Source organism: Diabrotica virgifera, chromosome 4 (genome assembly GCF_917563875.1).
Source record: "Diabrotica virgifera virgifera chromosome 4, PGI_DIABVI_V3a".
In the NCBI taxonomy this organism is placed as follows: domain Eukaryota; kingdom Metazoa; phylum Arthropoda; class Insecta; order Coleoptera; family Chrysomelidae; genus Diabrotica; species Diabrotica virgifera.
In genome coordinates this window covers 138,200,100-138,215,318 of record NC_065446.1, presented here as the reverse complement: position 1 = coordinate 138,215,318, position 15,219 = coordinate 138,200,100, and the positions used below count along the sequence as shown (strand labels likewise).

At 32.9% G+C, this 15,219-nt stretch overlaps 1 protein-coding gene across 1 annotated transcript in view; it reads left to right on the top strand.

Annotated features, from left to right (window-relative positions):
* The window catches only part of LOC114339677 (uncharacterized), a 30,207-nt gene extending 15,364 nt beyond the window's left edge, over positions 1-14,843 (top strand). Inside the window, exons 3-5 of the mRNA XM_028290344.2 lie at positions 792-1,014; positions 10,516-10,633; positions 14,652-14,843. Coding sequence (XP_028146145.1) covers positions 792-1,014; positions 10,516-10,633; positions 14,652-14,790 — 480 coding nt within the window. The 3' untranslated portion in view covers positions 14,791-14,843. The remainder of the gene's footprint in view (positions 1-791; positions 1,015-10,515; positions 10,634-14,651) is intronic.
* Positions 14,844-15,219: the final 376 nt, after the last annotated feature.

Sequence of the window (15,219 nt, the reverse complement as noted above, 5' to 3'; positions counted from 1 at the left end):
TAAACGGGGATAACATAACGTGTGTTCGTTCGTTCACTCCGAAGTAATTAAAACTTCCGCATGTTTTTATTGTTTCATTATTCTCCATAATCAAATTGGTTGTTTCTTCACCAATACATAAATATTGCGTTTTTTTCATATTCATGTGTAGACCCCATTTTTCATATTTCTCTTTTAGTTTATTCCAAGTCTTCCTTTTCATTTGCACATATTACGAGTACTTGGTCGTCTGCGAACTGAAGGGTATATAAGCAAGTATCTTCATTAATTTGTACATCCATTTCGTTGCATTTTCTTTTCCATTCCATCAGCGATTTTGCTATATATTTTTTAAATAGTGTTGGGGAAATGCAACAACCCTGGCGTAAACCTTTGTTCACCTACCAACCGCAGCAGCTAAATTAATTAAAATACCTATGTAAAGCCCGAACAGTAATAAGAAATAGTAAGCTCAGGTTGGTCAACTGTCACCAGTTTCACCTCGCTGCAATGCTCAGTGGCTCAGTGTCGATCTAGCAGTTTTCGAAGATGGAGATCCAGGTCTGTTGTTGTTGACCGGTCCAAAAGTGGACAATAGAAGGTTAAAAAGAAGAAGATGGAGTAACTTCCTAGAAGCAATTTACTGGATATGAAGTCTCAACATCAACGTTTAATAGATATATTCTGCTTTACTGTAAAGTTCGTAATTTATTACATATAATATATATTTTATACCTTAGACAAGGAAAAAGAGATTATCTTTCCTTGTCTAAGTTTGATACTGAACCTACGCTATTTTTTTTATTTTGTAGAAACTCTTGGATGACGTATACGGTTGTGTGAAAAATACTACAGTAGGTTCAGGCACTGTGTGTTCAACAATTCAGAAAACTATCGAAAAATGCTACGGACCTTTAATCGATCTTGTCGGAAGCTGTTTGCCCAAAGAATCCAACGAATTGCCTTTATTAGCTCAGAAGATAATCATTGGCGGTTTAAAACAAGTCTGTACTTTTACTGTAGAAGAATTTTTGGGTAAGTAAAGTGCATATATTTGTTACAATATAGTATATGATAGATAAAAATTTGATAGAATGGTAAATAAAACACTTCCTATTCAGTTATTTGATAATATTTTAAATCCACAGTGACACTTTTAATGCTTCCCACCCTTAATATTGTGGTGTTGGCCCCTCACCAGGCTATACCAACCGATTATTTCTAGACGAGCGGCACACCCCCAAAAAAGCTTGTTTCTTGAGATACTGACCACGGAGAGTTGAATGGTTAATTTTAGTCACACTGTATGTTTTTGATGGTGCTGAAAACGAAAATGAATTGCTTATATTGAATTTTATGTGGGGGAAGGGAACATTGTCAACATCGCAATTTTCCCCTTAAAATAAAAAAAAAATGACATCACGTTTTTTTGCGTTTACCTCGTTACAACTCTGTTCCATTTTAATATTTTTTTCTGAAATTTTCACAGTATATAGTTCTAATATTTCTGAAGACAACGGTACCTGTTTTAAGCTTTAAGTTTTATTCTGATAAAGGTTATGAATGTTTTAAAGTAATAGGTGCAGATTTGTGCATTGCAAAGTTTAATCGCAAAATTTGAGTGACAAAATTTGAAATTTAGATTTTTAATCAAGTTTATGTTAAAACATAGAGTACAAAGAAGTTTTATAGAAAGTCTTACACCACATTCACATAGCAAATTCCCAACTATAAACAAACGCACGTGTTAGTATTCGCCGTCTCATTCGTCAAGAGGCTGTTAAATGTAATTTATTGCCCTAAACGAGGCGGATTCTCATTTTACAGGTCCAAACTGGTCAGTCTGCAAATTCAAATTGTAGGTAGTGTGTTGGTTTTTAAGATACACTTCAGGACGACCCTGTTTAGCTTCCATGTGCGTTTGTTTACAGTTGGGAATATGTAAAATGAATGGACTGTAGATCAAAATATTTTATAGAAAAATAAATAGTGCATTTTTTATTATCACCATAAGCAATCAACAAAATAACGCTTATTTTTCGAGATAATGGCCATGGGGTGGGGAATGGTTAATTTTGGTCTTACATTATGTTTTTGACGGTGTTGAAAATGAAAATGAGATTTATATTAAATTTTAGGTGGGGGAATATTATCAAAATCGCAATTTTATCCTAAAAATAAAAAAAATTGAAATAACGTTTTTTTTGCGTCTAGCTCGCTACAACTCTGTTCCATTTTAATATCGTTTTGTAAACGTTGTACATGTTGCTTACCTTTTTAAAGGCAATGGTGCCTGTTTCAAGCTTTTACTCTTATTATAATAAAAGGTATGAATTTTTTAAAGTAAAGGGTGCAGATTCGTGAATTGCAAAGTTTAATCACAAAAGTTGACTGACAAAATTTGAAATTTAGATTTTCAATTATTACATTCTTGTTAAAATATTGAGTACAAACAAGTGTTCTGGAAAGTTTTAGATCAAAATATTTCATAGAAAACAAATGGTACAACTTTTACCATCGACGTTATAAATCCCCAAAATAACGCTAATTTTTCGAGATACTGACCATGGGTGGTGAGTGGCTAATTTTGGTCTTGTTTTATGTTTTTGATGGTGCTGAAAATGAAAATGAAATTTATTTTGTATTCTAGGTGGAGGAACATTCTCAAAATCGCAATTTTACCATAAAAATAAAAAAAATTAAATCTCGTTTTTCTTAAAATTAAAAGTTGCACCATTTTTTTTTTCTATAGCACATCGATATCTATAACTTCCCATAAAACTTCTTTGGACTCTATAGTTTAACGAAAACGTGATCAAATAGATAAATTTTAAATTTTGTCACTTAATTTTTGCGATTTAACTTTGCAACTTACGAATCTGCACCTTTTATTTTAAAAAATGCATAACTTTTATGACAAAAAGACTGAAAGTCTACAACAGCTTTCACAAAGGTAAGAAATATATGCTGTAAAAATTTAGAGAAAAAATATTAAAGTGGAACAGGGTTGTAGCGAGATAAACATAAAAAAAATGTGATTTCATCTTTTTTTTTTTTCATTTTTAGGTTAAAATTGCGATTTTCAGACAATGGTTCCCTTACATAAAATTTAAAATAAACGTCATTTTCGTTTTTAAAACCATCTAAAACATAAAGTAAGACCAAAATTAGCCATTCACCGCCCATGGTCAGCATCTCGAAAACTAAGCGTTATTTTGGGGATGTATAACGTTTAAATTAAAAGTTACACCATTTTTTTTTTTCAATAAAACCTTTGTATCTGAAACTTTCCAGAAAAGTTCTTTGTACTCTATGTTTTAACATAAACGTGATCAATAAGATAAATTTCAAAATTCGTCACTCAACTTTTGCGATTAAACTTTGCAATTCACAAATCTGCACCTTGTACTTTAAAAAATTCATAACTTTTATTAGAATAAGACTAAAAGCTGGAAACAGATAACATTATCTTTAGAAAAGTGAGCAATATGTACTGTACAAACTTTAGAAAAATATATTAAAATGGACCAGAGTTGTAGCGAGTTAAACGCAAAAAACGTGATTTCATTTTTTTTTTGTTTTTAGGATAAAATTGCGATTTTGGCAATATTCCCCCACCTAACAGGTAAAATAAATTTCATTTTCGTTTTCAACACCGTCAAAAACCTAATGTAAGACGAAAATTAGCCATTCACCACCCATGGTCAGTATCTCGAAAAATAAGCGTTTTGGAGATTTCTAATGTCGATATTAAAAGTTGCATTATTTTTTTCCATAAAAGTTTTTGATCTAAACTTTCCGGAAAACTTCTTTGTAATCTATATTTGAACATTACCGTGATTAAAAAGCTAAATCTCAAATTTCCAGCACCAGAGGGTGCCTTCTGCTCGCCTATTCATGTTGCACTTTAAAAAAATAAAGATTGTACTTTTTCTTTCTTTATTAATAACTTAACAGTAAGAGACAGTGTCTAAACTCTCCTACTAATAATGATAATATCGAAATACCAAAAGTTGCTTTTAAATAAGACACATAATTTCTGCTGTCTCTATAGGGTAGCTCAAGATGTTATTTCCAAGCTTATCTATCTCTATATAAGGATTTTTACAACTGTCGCCGCCTTCCTTCTTTCAGCCAACGTCTTGAGTCCTTTCTGTTCTGCCATTCTCTATCTCTAAGGTCTCGTCTTTACATGGCCTCGTCCACTTCATCCCTCCATTCTCCATGATCTTCAAGGTCTACCTCTTCTTCTCTTTCCTATTGGCCGTAATCTTTGATATTCACCATGTACGATCTGCTCTTCTCACATCTTCTTATTTGTGTGCCGTGCTTGTTTTCAAGCGTTGGCTATCGTCATATTAACAAGCTGATGAAATTTTTCTCGGTCGGCAGCTAAATGAAACAATTCCTCGACCGTTAGACCTGTCCATTGTCTAATGTTACGCAGCCAGGACAGGTGTTTTCTTTCAACCCCGCGTTTTCTTCGATTTTGCCCTGAATGATCAACCGGAGTAAACAATATTTAGGTCCTCTCATTATATGACCGAAGTATTGAACCTGTCTCATTTTTATGATGTTGATCAATTCTCGCTCTTTGTGCGTGGTCTCCAGCACACGTTCGTTGGATATGTGTGCTGTCCACGGGATTCTGAGCATGCGACGGTAACACCATAACCACAACATATAAATAATATATGAAAGATACGATAGACAGGACATTTTTATAATGAAAGGGGACGTTTGTAACTGTATTCAGTTGCGTGTCTCCGTTTTCCTTCTGTCCCATTTCCATTACAGATCATTGTAACACAAAAATTTGTTCAATAGTGGACTTGCCTTTTTAGAAACATCCCTGATATTTTCCAACATGCTCACTTAAGTATAGGTCTTGTCATCTTCTTAGGATTCTAAGTGCCTTGTAGGTTATATATAGAGTAATATTCCTGTAGTTCTTTCACTCAACCTTATTTCACTTCTTATGCATAGGCTTTTAATTACCCTTCTCTATGACTTTTCTCTCGTTCCCAGATTTCCCTCAATTAAGGCGTATCCTTGTTATAGCCCAGTCAAAATTAAAAAAAATTTTGGAAAAGGTGTATCCATACTTCACAAATGTGGTATAGAAGTAATAATGCTCTTTCTCTCTAACATGAACCATAAATCAATTTATTAAAGACATTAAAAGTTTAAAACACATATCGCTTATCCGGAGGAAATGTGTCTCAACTCAAAAAACAATTAAAAAACTACTTATATTTCATTTCGGTTCAGAGGTGCTCCACCAGTGGCGGTTCTATCCCGGGGCAGGAGGGGCAGCCGCCCCCGTCTCCAGTTTCTACAGGACTTTTGTACTACAATCTTAGTTAAAAAGGCACGCTATTTTGTTTATTCACCGGTTGTGTTCAATTTTCATTTCACAATACATTTGACAACGCTGGAAACAAAGCTAAGTAGTTTCAATTTGTAATTTAGCAATAACGCTTAAAATTTGTGTAAGCAACAACGCTTTGTAGTGCAAGAAGAAGTTGATGCAACTTTATAAATACGTAACAATTGTAGAATTGATTTTAGTAGAATAGGGAACTTGCATAAAATTTTAAATTCGAAAAAAATGTTATAAATCACGACAGAACATAATTTAAAACATGTATCAAAGATAAAAAAAGTTGTTTTTGTGTTCCGTTTGGCCCCTACAGACGATTTTAAATTCAAATTAAAGCAGCTAGCCCAAAACGCGTCGTGACGTCATATGGTTAATGTTTACGTTCTGCACGAACAAAGTAAACAAAATTGTATATAATTTTAAATTATACATTATAAACGTTAATAGAAAATACAGTTATGTGACGTCACAAGTGTTTTTGATCGTTTGAACTATTCATAGAAAACTTGTAATTTTACAAAATGGTTTTATTTTCTATAGTAAACCTTCTTTCCTTTCCTTCAAAAACTTTATCAAACTCCAATCTCAACAAACTGGTATATATTCAATTGGCATTATTATAACAATCTCAACATACGATAAATGTCATTAGAATATGAATATTTTTCCCTAATTCCTGCTACGATGAGCTGGCTAAATATCCAAGTAGGTGGTGACCAATAAACTACAGAAGGAGAAGAAGAATATACCTAAATATAACCATATGGTAAAACTATGTGACGTCACGGGTCGTTGGAACTATTTCAATATCGCAGAAGATGTTAAATTTGTATTTCTAAGTTATTATGAGTTTTTGAAGCGTGAAATTTTGGAAATCTCATTTTTAAACAAAACTGAACATTATTATGTAATAAAAAATATACAAGTTCCCTATTGCTTTTTTGAATGTTTACATCCCCTCTCAATGATTGGGGTTTTTGAGAACCAAACGAAACCACCGGTCACTCAAAATCTATTGTGACTTGCCCCCATATTTTTTCGTCTAGAACCGCCACTGTGATCCACTACCCCCATACGTACGTTTCTGTCTCTCCACACATCTTCAGTGGGGCTACATGAACACCTCTGAATCGAAACGAAACCAAGCTGCCTATTTAAGCACATAATTCTGCACATCGGACATTCTAATGGTAGCGACATCTATTACAGAGAAATGAGAATTCCCAGATCTTAAAAATAAACCTGATTATTTCATTCATAGGAGATTCTGACCAATAGAAAGCTACAGAAATAAAAATTAAAGTGATAATTTTTGATAATATCCCGTCGTTAAGTATATTCCGTCAGATGCCCTTCATTGCTACGAAAAAATACATTCAGTGACTGTTTTAAAAGTTATAAAAGTGATGACTTTCAACCGTCAAATATTTATAACAACTGTGTGTTTAACTGTAGTAATTTGTACTTACATAAATAAATTACAATAAAATTTTGGTTTTGAACAGTTTTATTCATGAAATAATCACAGCAAATTGCAATCGATCTCTAAAATTATTATCGAATTGTTTCCCTCGTGCCACTTTGACATAATTTCACTCCCCTTCGGGTCGTGAAATTAAAACTGTCAAAGTGTCACTCGGGAAAAATTCGATAATTTTAGAGCTCTTGTGCAATTGGTATTGAAAATTCTCTTGGAACCACTTTCTGGTAACATCCTTAATTTGTGCCTTTTACAATTTATAAGGCAAGGAGACTACGAATAAAGAAGATGAAAGGGACTCTATACTATGCAGTCACATTCCGTCTATTCATCTAGGAAAAATTCCAACGAAAGTTGATTTCGTATACTCAAATGAAACATTAAAAGCATGCAAAATCGAAAAAAATCTATATCTGATTTAACAAAGAAAAAATGTTGATGGATTCGACCGTTACTTGACGGAAGTTCATTTTATCTCACAATAAAACACTGAAAACTTTTGTTTTCTGTACTTCCACAAAATTTATTATTTACAACTATGTGACTACAGCTGTTTCGGCAGAGTGCCTTTCTCAAGTGATATAATTTACAATGTGTTTGCCTTTTTAAGTCTCTAACTGAAGAGGTTGAGGAGTGGGGAGCTGTTTGTCTCAAGTTGGTCATTCAGAATTATATCTGTATCTTTCAGTTTATTAATTTCCATAGATTCTAAAAAAGATAGCTTAACCCTTAAACGCCCAAGGGTGGGTAAAAAATGTCCACCTAATGCGTATTCCCTTGTAACATATTTATTACGTGTTTAAAAATTTTCAAAAAATTATTTATTGTTAAAAGGACAGCCTTTTATCGAAAGTTAAATTGTTTCTACCGATATTTTTGAAAATAAAATTAATGGCTTGAGTTAAATGTGGGTGGGTATAAAAAGTACACTTTGTAAATTGTTTCTATTATTATTTTACAAGATGCTGTGTTTATTAAGCATATGATCCTTAAGTTTAATCCATTTCGAACAACTCTCAATAAATATATTAGCTATTTTCGAGGTGGACATTTTTTACCCACCCTTGGGCGTACAAGGAACCTAAAAAAGTTTGGGCGTTTAAGGGTTAATGCCTTTATTTTGGATATGCAGAATTTCATACTCTTCATTGAAAGAATGATTATGATCTAGAAGGTGAAGTGCGTATGTAGAAGTGTCTGTTTTTCTATTGTTGAAAGCCCTTTTGTGATCTGCTATCCGTTTGTCAAAAGTTCTGCCAGTTTGACCGATGTACGTTTTCGGACAGTCATCACAAGTTAGTTTGTACACACCACTCTGTAGTTGCTTTCTCTTTCAGCGTTTATTGTTCTTAATATATTTGCTTAAGTTGTTGTTAGTTCTGAAAGCTGGTATTATTCCTTTCTTTTTTATGTATCTGGCTATTTTTGTTGTTATCTTGCCAGTATATGTGAGAGAGCAGAAGGTACTGGGTTCTTTTTGTGGTGGTGGATACACTAATTTCAGGGCTTTCTTATGGAGTTTTTGATTTAAAATTTTGTTAACTGTTTGTTCGTTATAGCCGTTGTTTACTGCTATTTGTTTAATGATGTTTAGTTCTATCTCGAAGTTATTTTTTGTCATGGGAATTTCTGTCAGTCTATGTATCATGCTATGGTAGGCTGCTAATTTGTGTTGTGTAGGATGGGATGAGGAATTGTGTATAGTTGTGTCAGTATGGGTAGGTTTATGATATACGGAGAACTCATGTTTGTTGTGTAGTCTGGTAATCGTTACATCTAGAAAGTTTATGGAATGATTCTGTTCTGTTTCTATTGTAAACTCAATATAACTATGAAGTGAATTAATGTATGATAGAATTCATCGTAATATTGAGTTTACAATAGAAACAGAACAGAATAATTCCATAAACTTTCTAGATGTAACGATTACCAGACTACACAACAAACATGTGTTCTCCGTATATCATAAACCTACCCATACTGACACAACTATACACAATTCATCATCCCATCCTACACAACACAAATTAGCAGCCTACCATAGCATGATACATAGACTGACAGAAATTCTCATGACAAAAAATAACTTCGAGATAGAACTAAACATAATTAAACAAATAGCAGTAAACAACGGCTATAACGAACAAACAGTTAACAAAATTTTAAATCAAAACTCCATAAGAAAGCCCTGAAATTAGTGTATCCACCACCACAGAAAGAGCCCAGTACCTTCTGCTCTCTCACATATACTGGCAAGATAACAACAAAAATAGCCAGATACATAAAAAAGAAAGGAATAACACCAGCTTTCAGAACTAACAACAACTTAAGTAAATATATTAAGAACAATAAAAGCCGAAAGAGAAAGCAACTACAGAGTGGTGTGTACAAACTAACTTGTGGTGACTGTCCGAAAACGTACATCGGTCAAACTGGCAGAACTTTTGACAAACGGACAGCAGAACACAAAAGGGCTTTCAAAAATAGAAAAAAAGACACTTCTACATACGCACTTCACCTTCTAGATCATAATCATTCTTTCAGTGAAAAGTTTCAAATTCTGCATATCCAAAATAAAGGCCTTAAGCTATCTTTTTTAGAATCTATGGAAATTAATAAACTGAAAAATACAGATATAATTCTGAATGACCAACTCGAAACAAACAGCTCCCCACTCCTCAGTCCTCAACCTCTTCAGTTAGAGACTTAAAAAGGCAAACACATTGTAAATTATATCACTTGAGAAAGGCACTCTGCCGAAACAGCTTTAGTCACATAGTTGTAAATAATAAATTTTGTGGAAGTATAGAAAACAAAAGTTTTCAATGTTTTATTGTGAAAGAAAAAAAGATCAACATTTTGAGTTATGTCTCTTTTCTTTTAAAATACTGGTCGCTTTTTTAAAACTAACGAGAAATACCTAGGACACATCTCGAAATACAACTGGTTTTGAGATAAATAACCATAAGTTCACGTCGAATGTCAGAGCATAACTGTAAAGTGTCATTGTTCCGGAATAAAAGTATTAATTTTACCGCCAAAGGAATAATGACACTACCTCCATCTTTCTAAGTTGAAAGTAAACATCTATGTGACATTTTTCCTGATAAAAGTAAAGGATATTTGGGTCAATTTAACAAGATAACTCGATTTATGCAGTTTTTATGTTGTGTCACTTTTCTTCGAGATGAGCGATATGCGTTTCGGCCCAACTCGAGCTATCATAAGCAACAACAGGTAACAATCCAAAACAGGAAGGAGAATGTTTTAAACTTGTAATGTCTTTAATAAGTTGATTTGTGGTTCATCTTAGAGAGAGAAAGTATTAGATATTAAAAAGATTGTATTTTTCCAATTTCAAATTCGCACGAAAATGAATGATTTTTCATGAAAGTGTCAGTTTAATTTTAGGAAGTGTTCAAGTATTACGTAACGCGCTTTTTGAAGATTTTTGACCCTACTCCCCCCTACGTACCGCACTGTAATGGGCGTTTAACTATTACGTAACGCAATGCAATTTTTAAAGATTTTTGACCTGTGCTGGGGGGGGGGGCAACCAAATATACAAAAAAATAAGTGTTTTACTTGAAGTGTATTAACGATAGGGAATTTACAAATTGTCACCATGTATAAATTTTAACTGTTGTACAGTAACGTTGTCCTTATTTTTAAGAATTGTTTGCTCCATGTCAGTCTGAAACAAACTGGGCAGATGTTAGTTCGTGTAATGACGTCAGAGCTGCCGTAGAAGAGTTCGAGAAAAAGTTGCCTTCTACTCAAATTATTTGCTCGTAAGTATTTTCTAATTATAAAATAAGTAAGGTGTAAGTGCCCCAAATACTCTTAAGTGCGACTCCTTTGTATACTAAGAGGCTATCGTCAAATGAAGTGAGTACAATTTGCCCATGAAAAAATCATTATTTTAGATGACAAAAAATATTTCACTTTGACTAATTCTGAAATGAAGGGAAACGACGGATTTTATATGCCACCGGTTCCTGCGCCTTCCAGTTCCTATTTTCCAGCCGCGTCAATCTGTCCAATCTCCTGGTCGTAGGTCTTTGTCAGACATGGCTTTTTGGATTCCACTTATTCAGGTAGTTTTCAGTCTGCTCCTTTCCCTTCGTTCCGGGGGTTGCCATTCCATTTTCAGCTTTGAGAGTCCATGTTCCTCCATTCTCTGTGCATGGCCATACCAACAAAGTTGTTTTTCTTAGATTTCTTCTATTGTGTTTGTTGTCCTTATTCATAATATCTTGTACTATCAGTGATACTCAACCTGTGGCCCGCGGGCCGCATGCGGCCCTCTAGCGTTTTTTATGCGGCCCGAAGGCTAACTAAATGGCCCTGTAAACGATCAAATTATTTGTTAAATTTCACGTGTTTTTGAAATTAATTGATAGTGTGCCGATGTGCTTGAGGCGTGTTTGTGCGTGAGGCAGACAATTCAATGACTTTAATTTTGAAATTATATTGACATTTTTAAGAAATCTGATTAAATGCAGGCATTATCAACTTTTAGTAATAAATTATTGAAGTTAGTGAACAAATACCTGTTTTAAAAATAATCAATACTTATTTACTACATTGCAACGAACATTGCACATTTAGTAATCACAAGAAAAGGTCAGGTCCGGATTAACAAAAAAAAAATTAAATAATTTTGACTTTGAAACAACACCCTGTATATTGAAATTTTCAAAATTCGTTAGCACATATATTTGAAAAGAGCACAAAAACTAAGTTTGCTTCATTTTTTTGCGCAGACAATTTAATGACATTAATTTTGAAATTATATCGAAATTTTTGTTTTGAAAGTTCGAGTATCGAGTTCGAGTTCTTAAAAATTCTGACATAATTTCAAAATTAAAGTTATTAAATTTTCTGCACAAAAAATAGAAGCGAACCATTAATAGTTATTTATGATATAAGTGTTAAAAGTACACGTTTAAGGCACGCATGTGAAAGTTTGCAGAATGAGCGAAGCGAGTTCTGCAATTCACATGAGTGTCTTAAAAATGTACTTTTTAACACGCATATCATACAATTTTTTTCTACAAACGTAATTACAGGACAATATCTACAAAAACTTTTACTTGAAATTGACTGACATTCCATTTTTATATTTTTTTGACATTACATCAAAATTGCCTATACGCTGTGAGCTCGTACGTAGAGGGGATATTTACAAATTCGCGAACGCCAGTAGTGACAAGTTTGTAAACGTTTACTGGAAATTTGACATAAATGTCGAAAGTGATTAATTTAAAATTAAAATTAAAAACATTAATTATAAACAATATTAGTTGGTCAAAGCTGTGGTATATATTTTTACCTTAAATATACTTACGTTTTAAATACTGAATTTAAGTTTTTTTAATGTTCCGTAATATCTAATTATAAATAATCTATTATAATCTTAGCGCCATCTACACGATTATTGTCAAAGTATCCGAAGTAAGAAATTGATATTTTATCAATAGAACGTCAAAATGATTAGAAAAATCTTAAAAAATCGATTACAGTTTAATTACTTTTTTGCGTTGTAAATATTAAGCGATAACAATTAAATAATAAATTTAAAAATTACCGGTAAAAGTTGAATTAGTAACCGCTAGGAGCGACACCAGCGAAGCTCAGAGCTCTGAGCTTCGCTGGTGTCGCTCCTAGCGGTTACTAATTCAACTTTTACCGGTAATTTTTAAATTTATTATTTAATTGCTCAGAGCTCTGAGCTTCGCTGGTGTCGCTCCTAGCGGTTACTAATTCAACTTTTACCGGTAATTTTTAAATTTATTATTTAATTGTTATCGCTTAATATTTACAATGCAAAAAAAGTAACTAAATTGTAATCGATTTTTTTAAGATTTTTCTAATCATTTTGACGTTGTATTGATAAAATATCAATTTCTTACTTCGGATACTTTGACAATAATCGTGTAGATGGCGCTAAGATTATAATAGATTATTTATAATTAGATATTACGGAACATTAAAAAAACTTAAATTCAGTATTTAAAACGTAAGTATATTTAAGGTAAAAATATATACCACAGCTTTGACCAACTAATATTGTTTATAATTAATGTTTTTAATTTTAATTTTAAATTAATCACTTTGACATTTATGTCAAATATCCGGTAAACGTTTACAAACTTGTCACTACTGGCGTTCGCGAATTTGTAAATATCCCCTCTACGTACGAGCTCACAGCTTATACGGTCAATACGAACTGCAGTGCCATAAAAATTTTAAAGCACTAGTGCCTTAAAGTAGCATTTTTAACGCTCGTATGGAGTGCTAAAAATTGCATTTTTAACACGGTTGTAGAAAAAATTAGTTTTTTGTGCTCTTTTCAAATGTGCAAACGGGTTTTGAAAAATTCAGTACACAGGATATTGTTTCAAGGTCACAATGAATTTATAATTATATTTAATCCGGGCCTGGATTTTTCTTGTGTTTAGTAGTTAGGTGGTTTGGGTTCTAAATGTGACATATGTGTACGAAATCTCAAAAAAATATACAAGGTGGTTCTAAAGTTATGGGTCCAGAAAAAATGAGCAAAATCGGTAAAACACTCTTTAACCCGCGAGTAGTCGCGCCGTTAGATAGAATCTCACACTTTATCCTTTTTCGCGACAACTTTATGAAAAATTTTGCAATTTTGAAAAAATTTCGTAAGTGCCTCGAGGAAGGGTGTAGTAAGGCGTAGGAATTTTTTTCTTCTTTTTTTTTATTTTCTTCTTCTTTTTGTGGAATTTATGGCTTTGGGGGGAGCCAATTAGCTTTAATAATTGTTAGAAATAATATTTCTAACATAACAAGTAAATAAAAATACTATAAAATAAAAATTTGTTGTAAATTCGTATTTAAATTCGTATTTTGAGATAGAATCTAACACGCGACTATTCATGTTACAGAAATGAGCGCGACTACTCCCGGGTTAACTCGGTTATCAAAATCGGTGGGGCAATAAATTCAGTATGTCTAGAAGCGCCTCATTTACGTCTAATCACTAATCACCATTTAAGTATTCCCGTTTCCCTGTATGCTTCACCTTGATTGCGGCCCGCAAGCTGTTGCAATGGCTAATACGTGGCCCAGAAAAGAAAAAGGTTGAGTATCGCTGTACTAGATTATTAGTTATGTGCGAGATTCTAGAGATGCAGGCCGATCTTCGCCAGATCTTTCATTTTTTTTATCTGGATCCTTGTAGTGACTTTGCTCCTGTTACTTATACGTTATCAGTAAGTTGATGATAACCATGGTTTTTGTTTTCTTTATGTTTATTGTTAAACGAAACAACTGTTCCCCAATATCACAAATTGGGTTTCGTAGCGTCTCCAGGTCTTTCTAACTTTCAGTGGTAATGACTGTATATGGTCAACATAACGGATGTTATTTATATTTTCACCATTTATTTTGATCCCTTCGGCACAGTTTTCAAGTGCGTCTTAGTATATTAAATAGTAATGGTAAAATAAATGGGCCACTCTCTATTGAGCTGCAATTTATGATACTAACTATACTAAAATCACAATAAAGATGCACTAGAAATAAACAAACCAAGACAGGTTGAATGTTACAAGGAGCACTCCCAAATTGTAAATCATGATTCGTGAGTGCTCCTCGTAAGATTCAACGTGTTTTGGTTTGTTTATTTCAAGTGCATCTTTATTGTCATTTTAGTATAGTTAGTGTTTAAAATACGTTTCTTCGTTAAAACAAAATTCGATACATATTTTGTGCCAAAACTTTTTGGACATACTTATGTTTTGCCATTCACGCATAAAAACAAATTTGTTATAGATTGCTGCCCAAACTGAAAACGTGTGCCAACGATGTCCACAGTAGCTCCTGCAAAAATCCCATAACTCTCAGATCTTTCACTAGAGTTGAAGAGAGTGTGCTGAAAGAAAGTGAACCTGTTTGTCGGGGCAAAAATTAAATATTTTATAGTTCCTCAACAATAATTTTAAATAAAACATTGTTTTCTGTTTATTTATGTGTGTTGTGATTTCCTGTTTATTTAATGTACTCAATACAAAATTTACAACTACTAACATACCGTGTGATCCAAAATTATTGTTACCATAGGTGGTTCTGAAAGGCAGATCGATATATCTATACATGAATTTAATTTAAGTTTAGAAAAAGATCTCTCTGAACTAGCGGTCGTGACGTATAGTTTTGCCTAAGATTTGATAAAAATTATTTACAGTTATATAAAAGTACTGTTGTGCATGAGGGATAAATATTTTTGGAGTTCAAAAGAGTAACAGCTAGATTTATAGATTCCAAAATTTTATTTTGTAAAAGGAAGACAAATTCAAACTGTTCCATTTTACTTTTTAAATTATTAGCTGTCATTCTCTCC